The sequence below is a fragment of the Thamnophis sirtalis genome, unplaced genomic scaffold, assembly GCF_051295495.1.
Source record: "Thamnophis sirtalis isolate CommonGarterSnake01/CBP01778 unplaced genomic scaffold, rThaSir2_p1.2 scaffold_8, whole genome shotgun sequence".
NCBI classification, from domain to species: Eukaryota; Metazoa; Chordata; class Lepidosauria; order Squamata; family Natricidae; genus Thamnophis; species Thamnophis sirtalis.
Genome location: NW_028261388.1, coordinates 36,467,218 through 36,495,211, shown reverse-complemented (window position 1 = coordinate 36,495,211; position 27,994 = coordinate 36,467,218). Strand labels below are relative to the sequence as shown.

At 33.2% G+C, this 27,994-nt stretch overlaps 1 protein-coding gene across 1 annotated transcript in view; it reads right to left on the bottom strand.

Annotated features, from left to right (window-relative positions):
- Nucleotides 1-27,994, bottom strand: part of EPHA3 (EPH receptor A3) — a 208,305-nt gene that overhangs the window by 166,964 nt on the left and 13,347 nt on the right. Inside the window, exon 2 of the mRNA XM_014070746.2 lies at nucleotides 18,924-18,988. Coding sequence (XP_013926221.2) covers nucleotides 18,924-18,988 — 65 coding nt within the window. The remainder of the gene's footprint in view (nucleotides 1-18,923; nucleotides 18,989-27,994) is intronic.

Genomic DNA, 27,994 nt, shown 5'->3' with positions numbered 1-27,994 from the left:
TGAGCCGCCCTGAGTCCCCTCAGGGAAAAGGGCGGCCTACAAATCTCAATAAAATCACAAAAAAAAATCACAAAATCAAATATGTAATCCTATTCCCCTCAGTTTCACTATACCCTGTTCTCCCAATAAAGCCTTCAGATCTATGTACACAGTCTGTTTGATTGAAGGATATGTGGATTTACCTCTATGTTGAGTTGCAAACAAGACTATCATGTAGTGGGGCAGAACACAAATTAGAAATTATGTTTAATTGGATATTACCAATGTTTTGTTTCTGGCAAAGTCATCCTAAGGATAAGCTGTCCTTTACCTCATTCTTGAAGTGGCAAAACAATACATCTTTCACTTTACTCAAATTTGACATCATTGTTGTTGGCCATTATTGATAATAAATTAAGCCAAATGTGTTGTCTCTCTATTAAAATTGGTGCTTCTATTTAAAAAAAAAACTTATCCAAGGAAAAAACTGACTCAGAAGTGTACTACTATATTTAGTATCATTGAATAGGGAGACCTACTGCAAACATATTACCCCTATTATGAAGGCACTAAACTGGTTGCCAGTTTGCTACTAATGTATGTCCAATGTTCTTGTAAATCCTTCAATAATCAGTCTCCTCTGTTATGTACTTCCCATCAATTTACATCTAGTGCAAATTGGTCCCAAGTAAACTAGTTTACCTTTTACAAGTGTATTCTATGCTTGTGCAATAGGTTGCAAAACATTTTCATAAAAGGAAAAAACTACGTATCATTCATTGCACTTTTCTAGTATTTACACCTATTTTTTTCATTGACACTTCACTGTGATTCAAATCCAAACTATACATATACCTGTTCTTATAACAACAAAAGTAATAAATCTAAAGAGAAAAACAGAGCAAAATGAAACAAACAAGGACAGAACAGTGCTTACATAGCAGGAAAGAATCAATGGCTATTAAGTTAATTTGTTCTTCAAGGTAGCATCATTAATCTCAAACAACATAATATCAATAAAAATGACTGGGATTTAAGTTTAAGTTATTTTAGCTTTTACTAGGGTTTGATAGTGTCATGCCTACATTGACCATGGTCTTTCCAGGCTTCAAAGAAAAATATATATAAACCTATGGTTGAGGGTTGGTCTGAATATTTATCTCTTCATCTCTTTTATCTACTAGCTCAATGATGGTTAACAAATCCTTAGCTAGGATATCAATGCTCACTTCAATAATCAATATTCAAGTAAGGACCTATCAATGTTCGAAAAAGAAGCCCTTGTGGAAAAATGATTTTGAGCAAAATTTTGTACTGGATTTCAAAACTCAGAGGAGGAAAGCTGTTGTCCCTGAATTTTTGTCAATATAGTTGGAAGTAAATTATAAATTAAACCACTGAGAAACTAACATGTTAAGGATTAATAATGAAATAGATGTTTATAACAGTCTATAGAACTCTGAAGAAAGAATTTAACATCTGCTTTTATTTTTTGACCTGGTTCACTTCAATACAATATATTTCAAGAAACATAGTAATAATAATTCAACCTTAAGGATGCTTGATTAGTATTCAATTATTCTTAAATTATATAATCTAGACATGTTTACCTTGTGTTGTTACTTTTGGAAAACCATAATACTTTTAAATTTAACAAAAATAAGGAATCTCATAATTATTTTCCTCTTTTTTTATTTTAATATTCCTGACATTTTCATTCTATATCAGGGTCTGTCAAACTCACGGCCTGCAGAAGCATCACACCTGGCCACACTAACATCTAGTTTAGCAAAGGGGGGGAGTCATGATACATCATATGACATCACAGTGACGATGCAAGTTTGACACCCCTGCTCTATATATTTATCCTGTGTTTGTGTGTGTGTTCAACATGTTAGCTGCCCAAAGTCACATAATAGACAGCCATATAAATCAATTTAATTAAATAAATAATAAACAGTAACTTCTTTTACTGACTATTGCTTCCTCAAATAATTAAATATGCTTATGTTTATTTTGACTTTTTTCATTCTTTCTTTATTAACAGTTTTAATAGTCTTATTAACTAGTTTAATAATCATATTAACTAGTCTATAACCATTCAATTATCAATTTGTATTTTGTATTTGTATGAATGTTTTTTCCATTTCCACATTCATCATATACTACTACAGAAAGAATCATTGAAGCAAATACCCATAAATTATATCAGCCTACTCAATTCCCATTTTCCTCTAGTTGCCTTTAGAATCAGTACCAAGGTTTATTCTAAAAATGTGGCCCTTCTTTTCTCTTTAGCAGAATAAATATCTAAAACTAATAATGTTACAGAAAACACATGTGTAACAATACTACTATTTTAAACATGGAAAGTAAATCTCATTCTAAGTGTCATTGTTTCCTTCTCATGTATATAAAGATTATGGGGAAGTTATAATGAAATTATATTAAGGTGACCAGATTTTCAGATTGGTAAAGAGGGACACCTTTGACCGAGGGGGGGGGGGGGGTTGATTAAAAAATTTATACGGAGCAACAAAAATTTTCATACAATGCAAAAATAGTATTGTAATGTTTTTTTTATTTCAACATAACTACAATTTACAAATATAAATTGTAACTGTTGCCAAACATCAAAATTTTGATCACGTGGCCATGAGGATGCTGCAACGGTCGCTAAGTGTGAAAATGGTCACTAAGTGTGAAAAATGGTCATCAGTCCCTTTTTTCAATGCCATTGCAACTTTGGTCACTAAATGAACTGTTTGAAAGCTAAAGCTAGCTTGCATTATAATGCCTTATGCTAGCTTACATTTTCAAGAGAGAGAAGCTAAACTCCTAAACACACAAGGAATTTGTCTTTGGTGAATATGCTCTGTACTATGCAGTGTACATAAAGAAAAATAAAATAGAATACATTCATCAAGAATCATAAGCTACAACACTTAGTGATGGTCACTAAAGCCTGGAGGATTGTTCCCTCTGTGCTTCTTTAAAACAGTATATGTTAGAATAGAATAACAGAGTTGGAAGGCACCTTGGAGATCTTCTAGTCCAACCCGCTGCTTAGGAAACAAACCCTACACCATTTCAGACAAATGGTTATCCAACATCTTTTTTAAAACTTCCAGTGTTGGAACATTCACAACTTCTCTCCTTGATTAGTTTCCACCTATTGCTTCTTGTTCTACCCTCACGTACCTTGAAGAATAGTTTGACTCCCTCTTCTTTGTGGCAACCCCTGAGATATTGAAACACTGCTATCATGTCTCTCCTAGTCCTTCTTTTCATTAAACTAGACATACCTAGTTCCAGAAACAGTTCCTCATATGTTTTGGTCTCCAGTCCCCTAATCATCTTTGTTGCTCTTCTGACTTGTAACTGTTTTTCTCCTTTATGACCACTGCACCATCCTCATGACCACATGGTCAAAATTTGCTTGGCACCTGGCATGTGTTCATGATAGTTGCAGTATCCAGGATTATGCGATCACCATTTGTCACTTTCCCAGCTGGTTTCCAACAAGCAAAGTGACCGGGAAAAGCCAAACTTGCTTAATGACTGCGTGGTTCACTTAACAATTGCAGTGACTCACTTAACAACTGTGGAGAGAAAGGTCATGAAATGAGGAACCGTCTTGCTTCACAATGGAAATTTTAGGGTCAATTGTGGTTGTAAATCGAGGTCTAGCTGTACAGTATATGGAAATAATCCCAGTCCCTTAAAATTGAAGTGTGCTTGCCTTGCATCCTAAACAACAAAATATCCAACCATTTTTTCCTTAAATATTTTAAGCAAATGTTGTACAAAATCTCCCAATGCAATAAGCTTAACACTGTATCCTGACGTTTTGGAATATAAAAACTGTCTCGTTCACATAGTATGTGAAAATAGCAATGAATTTAAATGTACGAATTTAAAACTAAGTTTGGAGCTATTGTTTATTAGCCAATGTTGCACTCTATTTTATACAAAATGCTTCCGTATCAGAAAACACCCATGTTCTTCTATTCCAGACACCTGTAATGACGCCAAAGGACAGCTATTTGTCTATGACCTTCTATAACAAATTCATGGCTTTATACAGAGATACAATAATATCAACACCCAACTCTGCTCACTGGGTAGTTTCAGATAACTGCTATTTGATGAGAAGTTTTAGAAGTTACTTGCAATCTTGTGGCGAGTTTGCTGTTTAATCTGCTAATTTTGCAAAAGGAGAAACTACACAGCCATAAAAATAATTCCTGTTGCTCAATGCAGCTGTGCTGAGCTGCTTTCCTGGCACGATTTGGAAGCTATTTGGTCACAGTAGATCAAATATGGATAAGAGAGCCAGTTTGCCTAGTAGTGGTTCAGGCACCAGACAAGAAATCAGGAGTTTCTAGTCCCATTTTAGGCATGAAAACCTGCTTGGATGAAATGAGGCCAGTCACTCTTTTTTTCCCTTCTTTCCTTCCTTCCTCCTTTCCTTCCTTCCTTCCTTCCTTCCTCCTTTCCTTCCTTCTTTTCCTTCCTTCCTTCTTTCCTTCCCTCTTTCTTTCCTTTCCTTCCTTCTTTCCTTCCTTCCCTAACTTTCTTCCCCCCCTCCCTTTCTCTGTTATGGGGAGTTGGAAGGAGTATTAGATCTGCTCACCGCCTTAAAAGTGGGATTTTTTTAAAATGCCTTTTTTTTTAAAGTGATTTCAGCCGGGATGCCTTTAGTACTCGCCCCATCCATCCTCCCATCCTCCTTCCAAAAAGTTGATTTAAAAAGCCAGCGATCTGCGCCCGCTTCTCCAGCGTTCCTGATTCAGGGGCAGAGTCAAGGCTTCGCGTTAAAGCCAAAAAGGACCTCCACAGAGATGGTTCCGGAAAGGCAGGGCAGGGACGGGACGCTGAAGAGCAGCTTTCACCTACAGCCTTGGGGGGAGGGGGTGTTTGCAACCCTGCCCTGCTTGGCGTCCCTTGTTGCTTGAAATGGGGTGCTCCATTTGGGGGGGGATGCAGGAGGTCCAAATAAGAGGCGGGCTCAGCCTCTGCTGGGATGGAGCAAGCAGAAGGAAAGGCAAGAGCAGGGGGGGATGGGACTTTGCTGGCGGTTGCAAAGCAGCCTTCCCCCGATTGCCTTCCCCCACGCCTCCCAACCCTTTCAAAAGCCACCCCCATCGCCAGCCTCTCCCAACCGGATCCCCACCTGCCTCCTCTCGGCTCACCCAGACCAGGTTGACAGCAGCTTGCATGGCATGGCTGCAGGGAGAGCGGCACCCGAGAGAAACAGGTTAAAAAAACTTCCAACGGCTGAGCTGCTTGGCCCGGGACCGAGCCTCCTCCTTACCATCGCTCTCCCTGCAGAAAAACGGCATGCCTTGGCACACGCACGCGCAGGATGGGAGGGAGGGAAACCACTAAAGGCCACATCGAGAACAACACTTCAGAGAAATAAAAACTTTGTTTTTAACGGCGTCCTTTTTAAAATTGATTTTCTTTCTTTTGGAAAATTGGGACTTTTTGAATACGACACGGGACACGGGACAAATTATTAAAAATTGTGACTGTCCCACCAAAAGTGGGATGTCTGGTCACCTTATCCTTATCTGAACCTGACTCATCTGTAGAATAGAGAGAGTGGTTACACATGGGTATAGTCAATTATTCAAATTAATTTCTTAAATTTTTAAAGGAATTATGAAATATTTCCTACCTAGGAGCTAAAGCAGTGCTTGAACCAAAAGACTGAGAGGAAACTGGGAGCCAATGGGCAATGGTGGAATATTAAAGAAAATTCTCTCAGTCTATGGACCAATCAGGCTTTGACTATACTCTTGTGTAACCCCTCCCTCGATTCTACAGAAAAATACAGCCCCGTTTCACCCCTCTTCATATTTCAGCATCATCTGAGTATTTTCGGCCTAGTCTCACATTTGCTACCTGATGCTAATATAAATTCTTTATGATTCGTATATCTTTGTCATCTAGTCCCACTTGTTTCAGGATTTCTAATAATTTGTTGTGTTTCATTTTTCAACTGCTGTTTCAAAATCAATGAATCACATGTAAACACTGTGATTGACATCTCTACAACTGGGCAAGAACTTGAATGCTGAATAGGGCATCACGTGTACCAAGATTGTTTCTGAAATCAAATTGTGTGTTACTTAAACGTTCCTCAATTTTTTTGTATATTCTTGTGTGAATTATTCTCAGGAATATTTTCAGGGCATGATTTATTAAGCTTATTGTTCTGTATTCAGTACCCTTCTTTGCATTGGGGGGTGTCACAAAACTTTACTTTAGCCAATCATTTGTTATCTTTCCTGTTTCACATATTCAACTGAAGAGCTGCAGTAAAAATTTCTTCCCATTGTCTTCCAGTATTGTCTTCCAATGTATTTTTCAAATACATTGACTAATAATCCCAATGTAGCCCCTGACTCTAAGTGGTGGAAGCTGTAATCCATTCCATGTGAAATACAAGCCACTCACTAGGAAAAGGCTGATCAGTTAAGGAAAGGGAATGTTGAATATATTCATAAGCCATAGCAACCATAGCACAGGTACAGTATTATATACAGAATCAAAAAGGTTTTAAAAAAGCAGTATAAGAGCAATGAAAATGAATAAAATTGACAATGGTTTCAGATGTAGCCTGTTAGGAATTTCCCAATATGTTCCATTGTTAGAAATTAAATGTTACATTTCATATACCATATTTCTTATCCCTTAAACCCAAATACTAATTTTTCAACAAATATGCTACCAAAAATGTTAAATATAAAGTGAATATTTAATTGAAAAAACAATGCAACTTTTCAAAGTCCAAGCAAATTTTCAAAAAGTCCAAAAAGTATGGGGAAAATATAGATCACTGAGTGACTGATTGGCTGATATTAATCTTGCCCTTGAGTATAAAAAGAACAATGTGAAAGTTTAGTTTAAAATTGACCAAAGAATTCCCAAGATAATTAAATTGTGCTAGTGATCAGTTTTGAAAATGACAAATAGTCATATAGATGAAAACCAGACACAACTGACCAAATGAACCAATTTCCTATACACAATACATAATAAGGACATTTCAAACTTGTTTACATTAATTAAAGGTATGTCTTTAACTCAACTCCTAAAGCAAACTAAACAAACAACCAAATCATGTTTTACCAATGTTTGTAAATAATGTCCAATACTAGTTCAAGTACATGTGGTTTTAAAAAATTTACTTCCAAACATGTCACACATAATTACACAGAAATTTTGCATTCACTGTAAAAAAAGAAAAAAGAAAAAGCCAGCCTTTCCCCAGTGGCATCGAATTCCATCTGACCATTTAAAAAGGCGAAGTATATAGTTTAATATTGTGCTATTGCATTTCAGATTAGCCAGTTTTATACATCCAGAAAATAACATTTGCTTAATCAGAACTTAGAGTTTTCCAAATTTTAAATCAGGTATGTTTAGGTGTATTTGATCCAGAGTTGGACTTTAAAAAATATGTAATTTAGAGCACACAAACCTGACAAATGTTTACCTACATATATATAATTGCCTATATCCTTTCAAGGACACATTTCAATGTTCTGTAGAATACTATTTTTGGTAATTAAATTGGAGACTGACATAATGCATTGCTTCTCTGGGTAAGTCTGCCCTCAAAATCAGAACTATGATAAAACAGTAATATTGTGATAAAGACAGATAAGAATTAAGATTTACCATTTTATTGTCCCCAAAATTTCCCTATCTTCTACAAATGGCATGAAGCTGGGCTTCATCTTATACTTCTTATAGTCCACAAAGCTATTTTACTCAACTGTGGTGGAAGACACATCCACTCTACAGTTCTTAGCAGAATTTCCAAAATGTTGATAATTTCCTCAATAGAAAAATGAAATAGTTACTGTTTACAACAAATCAATACAATGTTCACCTTATTCACAAGTAATTTTTATCTGGAAAAAAAATTCCTATTGCTTTCCCCTTATGAATTATTTCATTTATATAAGGCTTAGTCGATTGCCTTGTCTTGTTAACATAGTTGTTTTAAAGTTAGCAGAAAACATTTGTTTCTAATTGCATACTTATTAAAATAGAAGTCATCTAGAGACGATTTGATCCTTAAAATTTGGATTCGATCAGCTTGGCTTTAAGAACTGGATGCTATGTGAGAAATCCATACTTAAACCATTTCATGGAGAACGAGTGAACAAACATATTATTGATGTTTGATATTGATTATTTTCATGAAAAGAAATATAAGACATTGGGCTCTTCTGATAATTGGAAGTTTTAAAACAAACTTCCCACAAAGGTCAGTAATAAAAAGGTCAAAGTGTTAAGACTGAAAATACTTGAAGTGATATCTCATGAGCAAAGATACAATTTTCAGAGCTGCTCAATGTCCAAGCCCCATATGGCATCCTCAAAATTTGTAAAATATTTTTCTTGGGCAATAATAGTTGAGATTTACTGTTCAAATCATCTGTTTATTGCAATAGCTTTTAGCATCATAAGCATGTATATAAAGGGACTGAATCATTACTCCTGTCCTATGAAAGCATGTGGACATGTAGAATATGCACAACTTAACATAGGCCAGCATTTATGGGTTCCTAAGCCTAGCCCTCCCCCCAACTTAACTGGTTTTCAAATTGTACTGCAAGTATGCCATTTCTAAATTTACAATTGGAAACCATCCAATTATGATTTACCTTTTGTATTAAATATGCTTCATATTAAGTTATAATGCAGTAGCATTCTTTTATGGTTCACGGAATCATTTAACTGTAGAATTGGAAGAGTCCAGAGAATAGTTGTAATTCAACTCTCTCTAACATATAGGAAAACCAGTCAAAATACCCTCAAGAAATACTTCTCCAATCTCTTAAATCACTCATTTCTGTAAGTAAGTGTTTCATTTTTGTTCAGATTTTAGTGTCAGGAAGTTTTTCTTTATATTTAAATAAAATCTAGATAATTGCAACTTGTGTCCATTATTCCCAGCATATTTTATGTGCCAGTGTAAAATTGTTCTTGACCATCTTCCCTCTAACATTCCTTTATGTACCTGTTCAATTTTCTTTTTTTCCCAGACTGAACATTTTACATGTGAGCGACAGAATGGTTGGGATTGTGGTGGTGGGGTGGTGGTACAAATAAAATAAGCATCTCAAGTTTTAAATCAACATAGTTCTAATCCATGTATCAACTGTGTCGTCATCCTCTGAATCTATTCTAACCAATATCTTTCTGGAAATGTGGCATTTGGAACTATAGTTGCAGAACAGAAATTAATAAGGGCTTCACATCCTTTGATAAAATGCTTCCACTAATTCAACATTAATTATGTTATCTTTATTCTCACTTGTCTAGTTCATGTTTAGCTTGTCATCAGTGATTCATCCAAGCCCTTCTCTGAATTATATTTTTGTATTTCTGTAATTTTCAATAGCTTTTAATAATTTTTATAATTGCATTAAAATCTTTGAACTATAGGTTGGTTTTAGTTCATCCTTTGTATTCCTCTCATTTCTTTCTCTGTTGAGTTATTCTTTTAATCCTTTCAGCCCCAGTCTCTATTCGTTATTGGGCATGTCTTAACTTCCTAAAATGGCTGAAATTATGCCTTCTTTGTTCAGATTGGTTGAGATCTATTGCCCTATAAATAAAGATCATGCAAATTTTCTCAATTGCTGGTTTAGTGAAGAGTAGCAACAGCTTGCATTGAAATCAAGTGCATAACATGCCACCCGGCCCAATCTCTTGAATGGCAGATATAGTTATTTTTCAGGATTATGCAGTGAGCTTCGTGGCCAAGAAAGAATTCTAATTTTAATTTGATTCTGTGAAATGTGTCTATGTCAGTAACTCCTCCTGCTAAGAAGTTATTTCTCTCTTTCTCTCTCTGCTTTCTTCTTTTACATAACAGATTTTATGTAGAAATGTTCTTTTGTAAAAATGGTTGAAAAATGTAAGATGTTTACATATAATGTTCGGTTATAGTTTTTCATATACAACAACATTCCTTGAACAAGGCAGAACCCCCTAAAAGGTAGAAGCATTTTAGGAATCTTGATGGGACAAAATTATTTTCTCTTATTTTGAAAAAGCTACTTAATGAAAACACTTTCTCCACAAGATAAATAATTTGGTAGTTTCAACAAATACTCAGTGAACTTGTTTGTGAGAAATGGGCCAAAAGAATACTTTGAAGGAAAAATCTTCTCCAAGTCTCCAAGCTCATAAATATGATGTAATGAAGTGGGGGGAGACTCTGCATTTAAGACTTAATGCAATCATTATTTCCAAGTGAGCATCAGCATTTTATTCCATGGTTATCTTATGCTAATCAATTCTGAAGAAGAGAACAGTGGGAAATTCAGAAATGACGGGAAGGCTTTTCTTTGGAGACTTTGAAGGTGGGGGGAAGGGAATCTCCACCATGATCTCATCTCTGATAACTTTCCACAAATGGTATGCATTTATGCTGAGAGTCTGACAGAAATAAAATGCCTGCCCACAAGGGAAATGATACTGTTTCTAACCATTGAAGTTAAAATGGAAAATGGGAAGCTGGAACATACGCAGTATAACTTCTAAATAAAATCTTTATTTAGGCTTCAGAATGGGAGCTAAAATGTACATTTCTGGAAACCACAGAAAAATGATACCCAATCTGCAACAAGTTATTCTGCAAACAGCAGAATGATTGATTATATATGTAATTAAATAAGAAAGTCTTTCACTACTAACCCCCTTCTACTCAAATGTGCAGTGGCAGCATAGTTGCTAGGCTCTTAACTCTTTTCTTAAGCTGATGGTGGCTTTAATTATTTTAAACAACAAAACTGTAAAAAAAAAAAAACTGAGACGGTTGCCATAAAGTGAAGAGGAAACTCTTGAAAATATAAAAAGCAGCAAGAATTAGTAGAATAAAAAAGACTTTTGGTTGAAACAAACTGTTTTTTCTATTTTTCTGATTTTAGTTATTATCAATTTAAAACTCATAAAGAACAAATACCTCAATCTCATTGTATGGATCAAACAGATGTCCTCAGAAAACATGCATGTATATATGTGGTGTCTGTGTGTGTGTTTGTGTGTGTGTGTGTGTGTGTGTGTAAATCTTGGATAATTAATTTGCATGTAGTAAATAATTAAACTGTTCCTCAGCTCAGTGAAGTGTGGGACTCTATAGAGAAGACATTCATTTCATCCTCTAAATACAAATGTTAACTATTTATGGAGAAGCACTTGTTTCTATCTCTACATGTCTTCAGCATGCTTTGAATCCTACATTTAGAATTTCCAGACCTTGTTACTTTTCTGATTTATTTATTACTGTCTTCAATAACTTAGACTCTGTGTTGAATGTAATGTATATTATAAATCAGTGTTTCTCAACGTTGGCAACTTGAAGATGTCCGGACTTCAACTCCCAGAATTCCCCAGCAAGCATTCACTGGCTGGGGAATTCTGGGAGTTGAAGTCCAGACATCAAGTTGCCAATGTTGAGAAACACTGTTATAAATGCTTTGTTGGATTAGGATTAATATAAACTGAATTAGATTCAATTTGACTAGACATATTAATAAAGTCCTCTGAGGAGAAAAAAAGAGATAGGAAGGTAATAGAAATTATATTTGTCTAATATAATGCAGTTATTAATTATCATTTTCATCAAATTCCATTTACCTCATGAGCTAATATTAAGATTTAAAACTCATGCTTGGGGAATCCAAAAAGGCATTGAAAAGTAGTTTTTTCAGGAAATTTTAGTCATTTGTTTGAAACATCAGCAAAACTATATTACATTGACAATAGAATTATACATTTATTTTCAAGGTTACATATGGTAATTACTGATAAAATCTTATAGAATCAATGAATATTTTTTAGTTGCCAAGTCTTAAACATATTAATTTATTTCATCATAGAATAACTATCTTTTATAAACCATAATTAAAAATAAATGCAAATTATTTCTGCCTATCAATGATTTCTTTTCTTCCTTTTCTTTTTTTAAAGTAAATTTGATTTTATTATATAATTTAGGCTAACTGAAAATGTATTTTATTACTGTGCATCCTTTGTTAGCACCTAGTATTATGAAGATAGTTATTATCTTCAATAAACAATTTCACAGCTATTAAAGCTTACTTGCTTCACTACCGAACTGATAACTATAAATGTGATGTGTTAGTTATTATTTACTTCGAAGTTAATTGTTTGCTTTTGCATTTTGATTATTGTGCATAATGCATAATAACTATGCAATACTTAGCGTAATAGCCTTGTGACATTATAAACTTCCAAATACATACAGAAAGAAAATATTCTAACTGTAAATGTCTATGGAGATTCATAGTCATCCAGGTCATCATTATCCCAATTGTGCTTTTTCAAAAGACAACTGGATTTTTTTTTGCTTTCCCTTGAAGATGTTTCTTTTTTCATCCAAGAAACTCAGTTCTCAGTTCTAAGAAGCTTCTTAGATGAAAAGCAAAATGTCTTCAAGGAAAAACAAAATCCAGTTGCCTTTTGAAAAAGCACCTTTGGGAGTAACTGTAAATGGTTAATTTAATATATTGTATTTTTGGAGTATAAAACACACTTCCCCCTACCCCCAAAAAAGTGGGTGGAAATGTCTCTGCATCTTATAAAGTGAATATTGCGGTGGGGGTTGATGTGGTGCCGATCAGCTGTTCTAGATCACCAGACCATGGCAGCTGTGGCAAATGGGCTACAGCTTCAGCAAACAGGCTGGGGCGGTGAAGGGACAGCGGTGAAAAGACAGCAGTGAAGGAGCAGCAGTGAACCAGCACAGTGGCCACAAATGGGCCACAGCGAACGGGCCAGATGAATACCGGATGGATGGATTTCTTGTTTTACTCCCCAAAAGCTAGGTGCGTCTCATAATCCAGAGCGTCTTATAATCCGAAAAATACGGTATTTCTTTTGAATCAGTGCTGACTTCTGGTGACTGCCTAGGTGATCCTGCAGTCTTCTTGGTAAGATTCTGAAAGCTTTCTAAAGCTAAGAATTCACCCAAAGTCATTCAGATGACTTTGTATCAAAGGTAGGGCTAGAACTCTGGACTTCTAACCCAATGCTTTAACCACTACATCAAACTGTCCCAATCCCATCCCATGCCACACCACACCATACCATACCATGATTAGCACAAAATATGGATTCTTGAGAAAGAATTTTAAAAATATTGAATAATGAAACGGTGATAGGTAGAAGTATAGAAGAAGGCAAAAAAGCAAGATATATATAAGTCATATCCAGGATATGTCGCAGGGCTAAAAAGTTACATCTGAAGAGACCCAGACCATACCGCTTCTAGAATATCATTACCCTGATATGAAGTTCATTCCATATCTGGTATCCTGTTGGAAGACCTGGAAATTTGGCTCTTCAAGCAATCTTGGGATATCATGAAGAGCCTGCACAGTCTGGTTTTTACTTATTTTTAAAGTGTTTTAATATTTTTGATATTGTTTTTAATTATTAGTTATTCTCCAACCAAGATCATATTTAGCAAGAAGGGTGGCCATGGAAGTGTAATTTTAAATAAATAAATAAATAAATAAATAAATAAATAAATAAATAAAGAAAGAAAGAAAGAAAGAAAGAAAGAAAGAAAGAAAGAAAGAAAGAAAGAAAGAAAAGTATTATTTAATAGGTTTCACATTTATAATAGCTACATTACCAAATCTTTAAACAAATTTAACACTTTAGGTATACTGCTTTAACAGGAATGTCTTCCTTATAGCTTTGTAGGAATATCTGATATTGTCAAAAATTAAATATTTAGATGAACCATTTTCAGTTCTAGATAGCAAATCCAAATCTGGGTCTAGAAAATAAATGGCTGATCTGAAACCCTATTTATGTTATCAAATAAGGGGACATACATAGATGACACATTACACTAACTAGATCATTTTCTTTTTCTCTTGCATTATATGCCTTCTATTTTTCCTGAATGTAAATTTGCCTCTTTTTGTAAAACTTAATGTAAAATAAATTGGTCTGTTATACATTTTCACACATTATACTTTTAGTATTCTAGTACTTTAATTATGTTGAAAATATTCTGAAAGACTTTTTCCACATTGTTAAAGAACGTAACAGAGAATTTTAGATGTGCTTTTTCTACACTGACATTATTAGCATGGGGGAAGGGAAATTCAAAACTGATGTGTGGAAGTTCTTGAATTGAATTTAAAATGAAAAATGAGGTATCCAATCTGTACATATTTATAATCCGAAGTATGAGACCCAGATTGGTGCAGTGGTTAATGCATCAGGCTAAAAACTGGGGGACTATGAATTCTAATCCTGATTAGGCTCAAAGTCAAATGCGTGACCCTCAGCCAGTTATTCTCCCCCAGTGCTAGGAACTAACCTTGACTGAACACACACATGCATAGGTGACAAATATAATATTTGTCAGGCTATATATATATGGTCTTGTTGTAGGCTATATATATATATGGTCTTGTTGTATTCGGGTCTTTTCCCATGTAAGATATATATATCTTACAATCTCAAACAATCTCAATCTTACACAGGAAAATACCCGAATACAACAAGACCAGCATACCTACACCCGTGAAAATCTACGAATATATAGATAATAGATAGATAGATAGATAGATAGATAGATAGATAGATAGATAGATAGATGATTAATAGATAGATAGATAGATAGATAGATAGATAGATAGATAGATAGATAGATAGATAGATAGATAGAAAGAAATATTTTCACTGAAAATGAATATTAAATGTTTTGAAAGCTGTTAGTATACAGTCAAAGTACAGAGAGTCTTAGTTATAAGAAATCTTTTAACACAGGATAGTTTCTTATTTGACTAAATAAAATATGGTTATGCCTCTTTCTTCCCCTTCTGCATATGTACTCAGATTCATTTTATTGACTGACAAGACTTGGATTTCCTCCATTCCACATCTGTAGTGCTGTAATTTATGTGAATTGCAGTTAATAATCAGTTCTGCTATGCTTAATCAGCATATCAATAATATGTTCAGCAAAGACTAAGAAGCTTTCATTTCTCAGACCCTTTCATAGATTTGATTGATTGACAGAATGAAAATGGCATAAATGCAGGTGGTGGTTTAGGATATTATCTCTGTGGACCCTGAAATCATGTAGAAATACATGCTTCTAGTGCAATTTTTGCCATTTTTAATAGTTCTCTTGCTCTTGCTTTCTTTCTTGCTTCCTTCCCTCATCTCCCCCCTTGCCCAAATCATCACAGTATCACAAGTGCAAGTGTTATAAATGTACAGGATAGCTTTGTGTTTTTTTTCTTCCCCCCCCCCCCCAAGAGGAAAGAGGAGAAATTAAACTATCACATTATTGCAGAATAATATTACTGAATTCAGGATTAAAACACTGTCAATACAGACTTATAAAATAGAGCACAAATTAGTACATATAAAAGAGTATGTTCTGAAATAAACATCCCAAAATTTTATAACTGACAATCAGAACACTATAATGAAAAACATGTGAAATGTTCCCAAGCAACTAAACAAAAACTATCCCTTTTTCTCTTTCTAAATTAACACTTCATATATCAATTCTTCTTGAGTCTGAAGATCATCATTGGATGCAGTCTAAAGAAAAGAAATGACGTGGGGGGGGGGCGGATTTTCATATTGGTATACAAGAACTGTTGGGCTATAATAGGACTATACTGTTGCGGTTTGAAATTTGGCTGATCTCATGCCATAAGTCTCATTTCTGCTTCAAGCACAGCTCTATTAACTTCAGCTTGTAAATTACCTGTGGATATGTTTCAATATGATGTGACAACCTTATTATACTGTTTTCCTTATAAAGTTTAGATTGATATTATAGCTAGATTTGGAAAAGTTATAGGTTCCTTTGAGTTTTAATTATTATATACTAGAAATTATTACAAAAATATTGTACTTCCTCTTTTCAATTATTTTGCACAACTTCTTTAGGTTACTTAAGAATACAAGTCTATAAAAACAAGAAACATTCAATCATTGAGCCTTAAAATGTCATGATAAATCACACCATGAAATTCCATAGATGTTTTCCTGATATACCATTATTTTACTTAATCTACATTTCCTGTATTCAATGTATTACATTCTGTGAGATTTATTTTCAGGTTCATATAGACAAGATTGATCTGCATCCTTATTTCACTACACAATGACATACCGTATATTGAACATTTCTCTTAAGAGAAGATATGCTTATCTATGTTTTGGAAGGCAATATAATTTCAGATTTTTTGCTATGTAAATTTTTTTATGTTGGTCAATATAGCATAAAGTAGGGGTGTCAAATTTGGGTTGTCACATCATCATGTGACGTATTGCAACTTTCCCCCCTTTGCTAAAATGGGTGGGAGTGGCCAGTGCATGATACACCTGGCCTGTAGGCAGTGAATTTGACACTCCTGGTATAAATTCAACATCGTTTAAATAAAATAGCATAATAATGAAAACATCCCATATTTGCAAAATAGAAAACAGGAAGTTCTCAAAAGTAAATCACCTTCTGTTTAAGTAACCCAGAATTAGCTATTATAAGGCAAAACTTTCTTCTTCTTCTTTTTTTATATTTAGTATCACAATTCAATTTCTATAAAACTACCATCAGAGCATTAAAGTAAATAGCTACATACAATCTTAAAAATCAACGTCTAGTTTTGTACTGAAAAATCAAACTATTGGTTTTTTTTTAAAAAAATTACATACTTTTGAGCACTTAACTGGTTAACTCTGTCCACTAAATCTCTCAGAAAATAATGTATTCAGTCATTTTTAAATTGTATTAAAGAGTCAAGAGGCAGACCAATTATCAAGTCTGCTGCTTTAGCTCAATTCTGCTTTAACTACAGCTGAACTTGTTTGAATTTAGACTAATAATGCTTCAGCAGCCACTTTGCTGCTACTCTACAGTTTTTGATTCTCAGCACTCAAAGCTGAAACAAGAGGAAAAGCCATTTCATCATAGTCAGAGCTAAAGAATTAAATTACATTTTTCTATTCCAATTTTACATTAAAAATTAGACATTACTATATATGTTTCAGCTCCATGTAATAATCGGTATTTTAATAAAATTTCTATCATCTGTCATTATGTACATCTGTCAAGACGCGGATCCTTAAGCAGTGTAGAGATATCAAAATAGCAATAGCAATAGCAGTTAGACTTATATACCGCTTCATAGGGCTTTCAGCCCTCTCTAAGCGGTTTACAGAGTCAGCATATCGCCCCCCCAGTCTGGGTCCTCATTTCACCCATCTTGGAAGGATGGAAGGCTGAGTCAACCTTGAGCCAGTGAGATTAGAACCGCTGAACTGCAGATAACAGTCAGTTAAAGTGGCCTGCAGTACTGCACCCTAACCACTGCACCACCTTAGCTCTTGGTATATACCAGTCAGTTTCTCAGTTGATATTATTATATGCATCTATTTTAACTTTAGTAGAACCAGTGACCTTCTTCAAACTTCAGTAACTATACACACGGAAAACAAAGAATATGCTTGATCCTAATCTTGTCTACCTATACTGTAATAAACGCATCTTTTCCTGGAAAGTATGAAAAGGAAAATAGAAACATATATGGTTTAGTTGAAAGAACATATAAATCTATATCTGTATATACATATACTATTAAAATTCTAAATTTTAATACTAAACTAAAATAGATTAATTTATAGAATGATCCAAAATCTGGAACCCATAACTCCTGAGAAATGAAAATTGGAAAAGTTGTGGCTGCTCCAGTTTTGCCAGGCTGCTGCTGTGGTGCTGGGCTGCTGAAGTAGTCATATGGTCATAATCTTCAAAGTTCCATAACAGTTTCCCAGCCATTCTACAATCAATTACTCCTTCCCCCATGAAAAGCAGCCTGCCCGGGGAGGGGGGGGGGAGAGAAGGAAGGAAGGAAGATTCCTCATGCTCCCTGGCAGCTTCCTACAAGGAAACTCAATAGGAAAGTCAGCAGGAAATCAGAAGTTGCTCCCACTACTTTTGCCTGCCTTCCCATTCTGTTTCTCTGGTGAGGAAGTATCTGTGAAATGATAATCAAAACAAGGCATGGGGTGTCTAGTATAGTCTAATTATCATATAATGGGAGCTTTCAAATCATACTGAGCTTTTTAACTGGGTTTAGTGAGAGTGAGATTACAATGCACGTTTCTCATTGTTCTTCATGCTTATAACTGTTTACATGCAGCTAATGAAAATACAACAGTCAATGTTTGGTTCACATTATTTTGAATTGGTTACATGTTTTACAAATTCTATTTCAGTTCAGGTTTAGCAAATATTTTCATATTATAGTTACAATTATTTTCTAGTACAAGGAAAAAAATAAGACAGTATCTTCATTGGTATGGAGCTGTAGTTGGGTTTATTTATTTTTTGTTTGGTCAATTTGTTTTAAAATCAATAGTCTCTATTTTACTGAATTCACATGAAAGAATCTTCTTGTTTATACCTTAAGCTTTAACATGGAAAATGTTCAGTAAAAACTCAACTATCTTCAATCATTCAATCCAAACCATAACCAATAAATCTTCAATACAATCAATCCTAATTTCCTAATAAGGAAACTTAATAAGGATCATGGAAGTTAAAGGCCCCAAATCTGGCGGAATACAGGTTAGAAAAGGCTAACTAAATCCTTAGCATAAATATTTATAATCTCTTTAATACTACTGAAAGAGATGTGGCTGCTGTTTTGGTAATATATGAAACACAGAACATATTCAGGGATGTGTGACTGGAAGCATGAGCCCCAAAATATAAACTCTGTTTTAAAGGAATAAATAACAGTAATGCCACACTAAATCATACTTGTGTTTTGCTGTTTTACACAAATGAAGAAAAGGTTAAATAGCAAAGCACTGTTTCCCATTTTACAGTTTAATGAACTCACCCCATGTGGTGGATAGGAGATCCAGCCCAGCTCTCCTTGAATTGCTTTTGAATCTAGCAGATTAACTGTGAAAAGAAGACAAAATAAAGAGGAATGAATTTAATCTGTGTTCAGTTATAGTCGTTTGTTGTTTTTTTCTAAAAGGCTTGATTGGTTGGTTTTGAATTAAATTATTCCAAGTGCAGAAAAAGCAGAGCAACAGATGTACCTTCAATTAATTTCCACAACATCGAAAAAAGAAATGTACCAGCTTCTCACAATCCAGCTGCATTTCTACATCCAGCCCCTCAAAAAGTTGGTTCAATAAGTACTAGTAAATGCCAGTGAGTGGTGTAACAAAATTCTGCTTTTTAAAAAAGTTTCACATGTCAAAAATTTAATTCAGCATACATAACAATGATGAGACCATTATTATACACTCTTCTACTTCCTTTGCTGATATTTTTACTTACTAGTATATTTTAAGGAAAAAGTATTTTAAATCTGTATTTTCATTCTGAGATAACCTCAAGCTTTTAACTATCTTTTAATCTCCCAGCCACCAAGACCTGATATGCTATTTGAAAATGTAAGTTGCAAATTGAATTAAATACATTTTGAAGCTTTGAAATTAATGTTGAAAACAAATCCAGTAAAATCTGCCTTTTGTCAACGCGCCCTCTACACAAAGCACTTAAGCTTGTGCTATATTTCATAATAAGCATATTGATCTAAAAGCCTGTGAAAGATTCTTATGATTCTACAAAACATCATTATGATAGTTTTCATATTGGCAAAATTATTAAGAATTATTGGATGCTACATGAAAATGTAACATCCTAGCATGTAAAGATTTAGAATTCTTCTGGAGATTTATAGGTTTCTTCATTGTGCTTTAGGATTATAATTGTTCATACTACAGCAACTGAACTATCAGAATCCAACTGTACTAGTGAATAAAACAAAATTATTTCTGTACAAGGTTTTTAAATTAATTTTTGATTAATGTAAATATAAATTAAAATAAATAAAAAGTGTAGCCTTTTCCTAATAGATAGAAATACTTATTTATTATTATTACTACATATTAAATAAATATTATTTAATGCACACATTAAATTATCTTCTCCACGTTACAAATATTAAGCATTATAATGTATTTGCTGCCCCCCAACAGTGTAAATCTTGTTTCACTAAAGCAAATTCTGTTCCAATCTGTCCAAAATACATTCCATTTGCATAATATCCTGCATGTAACATCAGATATGCACTGTAGACCTATGGCGTTTGATAAGTAGTTATATTATTGAGGTTTACAAAAATCTACATGACTTAGATGATAGCAAGAAGAAATTTTATCATATAGTGGTTGTCAAAATTTGCTAGTCAATTTGGTAGCCCTACATTAGTATGATTTATTACAGCATTTTAAGAAACCCTTAAAATGTATTAAAATATGCATTATTTATTTATTTGTTTTAGAACTCTGCCAATTCCAAATAATTCAGACTACAAATACAAACTTTAAATAAAATGTCTAAAACATGTTTCCTCAAAATCAAAGGGATTTTTTTTTACTGTGGTTTATTTTTAAAAAGACAAAAGATATAATAAGTGGATAAAATCAGTATTTTTTAAAAAAATAAACTTTGCATGTTAGAATAAAATTATTGTTTTTTAATTAGAAAATGAATAAGAAATATATATAAGTAAAATAAAGTATCAGCATATAACTGGAAATACACACACACACACACACACACACACACACACACACACACACAAACATCTTATCCTTTTAAGGAATATGTTTATTTATATTATTTCTTCTGTTGGAGGCTCAGGAAGATACAGCTTATATTTGTATCAAGAAAATTAAGGTTGCTGTTCCCATCACCTCCTATAAACTTGAAGGTACAACAATGTTAATTGTACAATTAAATTAGTTTCTCCTGACAACCTCAACAAAATCTTCAAAGCAATGTAAGAAGAAATGATTGATCGAAATGGACATAGTGTCACAATACAGTCCATCATTGTATTAAGAATCTGTCCACTTAAACTGTTCAATTAGAAGCAAAGTTTGGGGGCACCAAAGGGTTAACTTCAGTTGAAGTGCCTTTTAGATGAAGAAATATTTTTATAACCAATTTTTATGAATTAAGAACAATAAGAAATGATTCAGAGCTATTTATTGTGTGAAGTTTATCACACAAAGAATCATAAAAGAACATTGGTAAAAAGTTCACTTTTAGTAAGTATACAATTTCCTTCTAATACAGGAACATTTAAGAAAAACCAATTTTTGAATTAATAAAAGAGTCTTATTATAGTTTTTCTTCCAGGCTGCTCCTGCTTCAGGTGCTGTTCTTGGCTATATATCTTCATTATGTGAAGGTTTATACTCTAATTTTTTTTATCTCAAAATGAAGACTTTTTATTGTTTCAATTTGTTGTTTACAAGTATGGCTGGAGGAGCAGGCTTTCAGGGATCTGTTGGTGCATGTATCTCTGCAGGCATTTCAGCAAAAATGAAATGAAGTGAAGCCTGCCTCCCCAACACACACACACAGACACACACACACACAAACAGAGGGACACAATGGAAACAGTTGAAACAATTGTGAACACTCCCACATAGCTTTCAAATATTTTGTAAAATATCTTAAACATTTTAAAAAGAGCATTTGGCATCTGCATGGACCATTCTAGATTGAATGTTTATAAGATATGAAAATGAACATCTCTCACTTCAAAGCACCCTAAAATTGCTAAAAAATGTCTATACCAAATAATTAAAATTTCTTAGGTAAGATCACTTGTTTTAAAAATCTGAAAAAGACACAGTTCTTTCCTCTTGCCTAATGCTTATATATCTACATCTATATGTTTTACATTAAGCTGAGGTCAAGTCTCAAGAACAATTACAAGTACAATTATCTGTATTTTTGGCTGTGGTTTTTTAATTTATCTAGTGGTAGTACAAAATGGTAAATGGAAAGTACACCAAGCTTTGCATATGTTGGGAAATGAATGAATTCTTTCCTTAAATGTTCTTTTCTTTCCTAGTAAAAAAAATACCAATTAAATTATGCATACTGGCAATCCACTGCTGTAAATCAGGGTGACTTTATACTTTCAATGTGAAATATGCAATTTCTGCACCACCATCATGAATAGTCAAATGATATTAAGTTTTCAGAGAATACTGACTGACAATTACAGAGAGTGAAAGGAGAGGATATAAAGAGTCAGAGTAATGCAAGGATCCATCATTTCCAGGATTTTTCCATATGCCCAGACATTTGAAATATCAAACTATTTTGACTTCATGAAAAATGTATGATTTTCCCTCCTCACAGAAGATTCTGAAATGCTTTGACAATTTATTTTTCAACTTTACTCTTGGGATACAAGTATATTCCAAAATATACTTTCAACCAATACTGTTGACTATTAGCAACTGCGGACAGGAACAGAACACAAAAAGACCTGTTGGGAAATGGTTCTTCAGTACAATACTTGTGGCAGGTCTTATTTATGTGAGATGAAATAATAGTAATAGAAATGAGCTCCGAAAATGCAGGGGATGTCTTCTGCAATTAATATTGCCATGAACACTTTAATAAAATACAATTCATACAGTAGAGATCCAACACTATGGAATGCTTATCCTGAATTAATTCTATTTTTGTTGTATCACCTGAAGTATAACTCAAATGATCTTATAATGTCATTCAATTATCCTGTGGCAAGTAAATGACTTAAAAACCATAAAACAGAGAGTCCTGGCTGACTCTAAAATTGTGTAGCCATTTATAGACACAAACCCTGCAAACCTACATACCTATTTGATTATTTGGCAGTAAAGCCTGCCAGGCCAGTGGGACTTAATTGGAATAAACAGACATTGGAACAGGATGCAAATAGCTAGAGTGAAAATTACCCAATTTCCTTCCCCCTAAGGGAAAAAAAGAGGTTTACCCACAGTACAGAACATCAGGGTATTTACAGCCTGTTTCACCATACCAACAGACATACCAACTGGCTATTATTAACAGTGTCCTTTTCTAAAATTTTTGTTTCCAGCACATCCACCGCAAACTCAACTGTGACCAACTTCACTATTTAAGAAAAGCCACTGTTTAAAAGAAGCCACAGCCTCAACACCGGCTGATGTCCTGTTTATAAGCACGTCTCATTTGGAAACTTGAAATAAGAACAGCATATGACTGAAAACTTGGCTTCACTATGTATGGCATTTGCAAACATGTGTCCTTTTACAGTACTGAGAATTGCCCATCACTATCAAAGTGAATACGTAAGAAATTTAAAGCTATAGCTAAATTGAATTCACAGAAATGATTATAACATTCACCCAGCCATTATAAGGCAACAGCATATCTACCAACCTCTAATGCAAAGTAGGTCAGTTCAAAAAGAGAATTATCATTTTCTGCTATGACTAAATAAATAAAATTTTGATTGTCTGTATCCACTATTTTCATTAATTGGAAATTGGAAGCATCACAATCTGGAACATCAGTTGTTTGCACCATTAAACTTTGAAAACATGGTTTGTTTAAACTAAGATTAACAAAAAATAAACAATGCTAAGGTTGCAAGATCAGATCTTATGTTCATTAGAGTGTTCATGATTAAAATCAAGACAGAAAGAATGTACAGTTTTAAGAAACTGTTTTAAATTCAACTATCATTTAAAATATATGTACTCTGTACTGTATATTTCATGAAAAAAGTGAATTCTACATCTATACTCATATATTCTCTTATTGAGTTAGAGACAAAGTGTCTTTAAAAACAACAAAGGGAAAAAGCAACATAAGTGATTTTAAAAAAAAGTTCCAGAGTTTTCTCTATTGCAATGCTGCTATTGGTTTGGGGTGGGAGAGAAAAACATAACATATGGTGATCTCTTGTTTGTCCTTAGATAGCTTATGTCAACATGCAAATGCAAAAATTGTTTACATTAGATAAAAGTGTATAGATATGTTTCCTCTTTTGATATTTCACAGCCTTGAAGCTATGTGAAGCTTATAAATTATTATTCATCATTATTATTACTTATTATTAAGCAACACTAAATTCTAAGTTTGATTGCCATTCTTCCATATATTAAATTCAGCTTTCCTACCATCTAAAATGAGAGCATCCCATCAATTAATAACTTTGCAGATGTTAAATTGAATTTCCTGTAAACGGAATTATTTTAAAGTACTGTAGGTACTATAATTAATTTGCTTGCATATATATAAAACTCTGATTTATTAGAACTGTAAGTCTTACTTGGATTTTTAAATTATAATACATTTGCAGTTTCTTTGGAAGTAAAATAGGACAAGATAAAAATCTAATTGAATAAAAGCACAATTTTAGAATTTATTCCTGCATAAATAAATTCCTTATTTATTTTTACATAATACAATTTCAAAAATTCATAATTGCTGAAAAATAGTTACTAGAATAGTTATAAAAAGGATAATCGCTGAAGACAGTTTTTTTTTTACCATCTGAACAATTTTTTCAAATGTCAGGCGAAGTGAAAGTTTTTCACTTCTTTCATTTCTTTCATGTAGTTGTTAATTTTCACTTATGAGAAAAATGCTAACACAGAGAAAATCAAAGTTTTCTATACAAAACAATAACATAAATAAATAAATATGAATATACTCAAAATTAAAGCATGTAATTCATATTTGGAAAGCACAGAAGCTATCCTGAGGCAGGATCCAGCTAGTCTTTGCTTGGAGGTAAAACAACATCAGAACTTTACAGGCACATATAATATTTAAAAACTACATGGCCCAGTTTCTGTGTGTGGAAACATGCACGCACAAACTGTACAATAATGTTAGCACAGTTGAGTGCTTGCTGCTTCAAAAATATATTTCAATTAAAATGCATAATTATAGAATTTCTCTAGCAATTCATTGTATCACCCACCATGTAGCACAATAACTTTCTTCAATACATTTGATTGTAATTATATAGAAATTTATTTTTATTATGCTTGTCCAATTATTTAAAATTGCATCGTGCATTCAAATAACTGAAGGTATTATACTGAATCTTCGTGCTTAAAACTTCTTTAAAACAATAGATACATCTTATGAATTAGGAAGATGCAACTTTCAAAATTGATTCCTAAGTGTTCAAATCTTGCATGCAACTGAGTACACCTTTTCTCTGCTATTATTTTAATGAATGTTTAACATAATCTACACACATCTGAAAAATAAAACCATTAATTTAAGGTTGAAAGCAGTGGCTCTTCAGTATGACTGCCTGAAAAAGCTTGGGGAAAAAAGTGATCAATTTTAAGATCTGAATAGAAACCAGAAGATGAAGATATGAAAATAAATAATCAAGCAAAACTGATAAATAAAACTGGTTTTTTTAAAAACTACTTTTTAAGAGGAAAAAAGTAAAAAGAAATGGTATTACTATGACAAATAACTGTATATTATTTCAAATAATTAGGTTAAGATTTGGAATGAAAAATTTAAAAAATATGCTAAAATGGGAGAAATTACAATTGTTGGAGATAATTTTTGGGACAAAGATGAATGCTGTGCTCAGAAGGATGTTTTTGTTTTGGACAATATTGGTTTTCACAATTTTTGTATCATTATACAATGGCAAAGTTAAGTTTTGTATGGCAAGAAAAAACGGCATGAGTTAAATATAAAGCATTACAAAATGCGAAGGAAAGAGGAAGATTGAATTGGACTTACCAGGTCTGAAATTATGTTTTACAACTTAGTGGCTTAGTTTGGGTGAAAGATTGGATTTGCTAAGAAATAAAATTTTGTAACAATTAAAAGGATGTGACCTGAAATTTGGCTGGCATTAATATTCTATGACAAAGTCATAGAAACATGGGCTATATCAAAAAGCACCTTTATGACACTCAGCACAAGAAGAATTTTAGAGATGAGTAATTATAGGCAAATATATTTAATATCCTGAGATTCTAGAATTTTATTACAGAGAATATAAAATAAAAGCAAAAGAATAACTGATTACAGAAGGACATGGTTGTCAATAGTTTTTGTATTTACAGTTATCAGAAAGATTAAAAGTATACCAAAGAATTTATGATATTGAATAATGTAAATGGAATTCTATACAAATGATAGGCATGCAACTATCTAGAATTAAACTACAATATATAAAGATACTTCAAATTTATGTTGGGAATGTGAATAATAATAATAAGAATTTTATCATGGTTGTGGGCATGTAAAAGAAAACTATGGCACTTTGGGGTTAAACTACACAGAGATTCAGAGGATTTTTAAAGTTAATATTGCTTTTTGGATAGGAGAAAATAGTACATTATACACACACACACACACACACACACACACACACACACACACACACAAACACAGCAAGATTATTGCAGGCACAAAAATGAAAAGATCTGAAAAGATCTTTAATGCAAGACTGGTTCCTAGATCAAAAACTATTGATAACAAAGTTTAAGAGGAAGCCATTTGCAAAAGATTATTTCCTCTTCTAAATTTATGAAATTGACCCCAGCCCCAGTAAACCAAATAAACAATTACTGTACCATTATTAAACTTTATAATTTGAAACATTCAAAAACTTATGCATGTGTCCCTATAACTCAGATCACGCAGAATTCAAACGTTCTACAACTGTCATCACTGCACATACATGCACACAGTTTTCTACTTTTTGAAATATTAACTGATCACCTAAAATTCACTTGGTTGCATAAATATTGATCAGGTCTCAATCTGTGGTAACAACCAATCCTTTTTTCATCTGAATATTCAAAATATAATAATATATACTTGTTCCTAACAGCAAGGAAAACAACATAGAAGTAATTCAGCAAAACATTCATTTATCTCCAAATATTTGAATACTGGTATTAATCAATTGGCCTATTGACTATCAATTTCCCCAATTTCAGTCCTATTGTGTCTCTCTGCAGCTCCTATGTAGATCTGGGAAGACTGTTAAAATAATATTTCCCAATGTATTCCTGCAATATTGTCCTGAAAAGAATTATCAAGATGAATCTGAAACTCAATAACACAGGAAGAATAGATTAACTCAATGAAGCTATTTTTTCCTTCTCAAGAGCTGTGATTAAGAAAGAATACTAGATAATTGCAAGATCATTTCCTTGTAAAGTGTTTCTGATAAACCTACTGTGATAATTTTCAATTGTGGACTATAATTTGAGAAAAATTTAAAGCAAAAGAAGCTGACCACATATTTAAAAAAAATACATTTATCAATAATTACTTTCACAATTATAGCCTTCTTGAAATAAAGGTAACCCTGGCTTGCTGTACATACTTAGTCATTGGGTTTCCTCGGAAATGTCAATTAATGGGTTACTGGAAATTATTAATTGGTTCCTGGGTATTAAAATATAGACAACATTTCCAGAAAGTCATTAAGTGACACCTCCCAAGAACATTCCAGTCACCAGTCAATCTTTTTATACTACAATCACTGTAGGAAATACTCACTTCTGAATTATTCGACTAAGGAAGCCTTGCTGAGGTGCAGGCAAAAAGACTGCATAAATCTGATCAATATCTTGATATTTATTTTGGTAACCTGGAGAACTTGAGTCCTTTATTTGTAGTTTTACAATTTTACATATTTGAATAATATTTAAAAGATCAACTTATCATCTTTGACCTAAATTGTTCTTTATGAGACCTCAAGTTACTTAATTGTTAGACCAGCCATACAAGTTGATAAATATTATTGCCTTAATAAAACAAACAAAAATTTACAACTGGGGCAGCACTTAGATTTTTTAAACCTTGGGTGGATATGGTTCCTGAAACCCTTTCTGAAAAGATTTAAAATGTAAGAGGGAAATTATAAATCCTTAAAGGATTATTTTATTAAATGCATTTAAATTAAATGCAATATTTATATAGACTCCTGAGTAGCAGCACACATCCAACCTAGCTGATCTCAAAGCAGTATCAATCTTACTTATTAGCGCATCCTTACTGACGTCTTGTTTGGGAATACCCTGCAACATTTAACATGGATCCCTTTTACTTCCATAC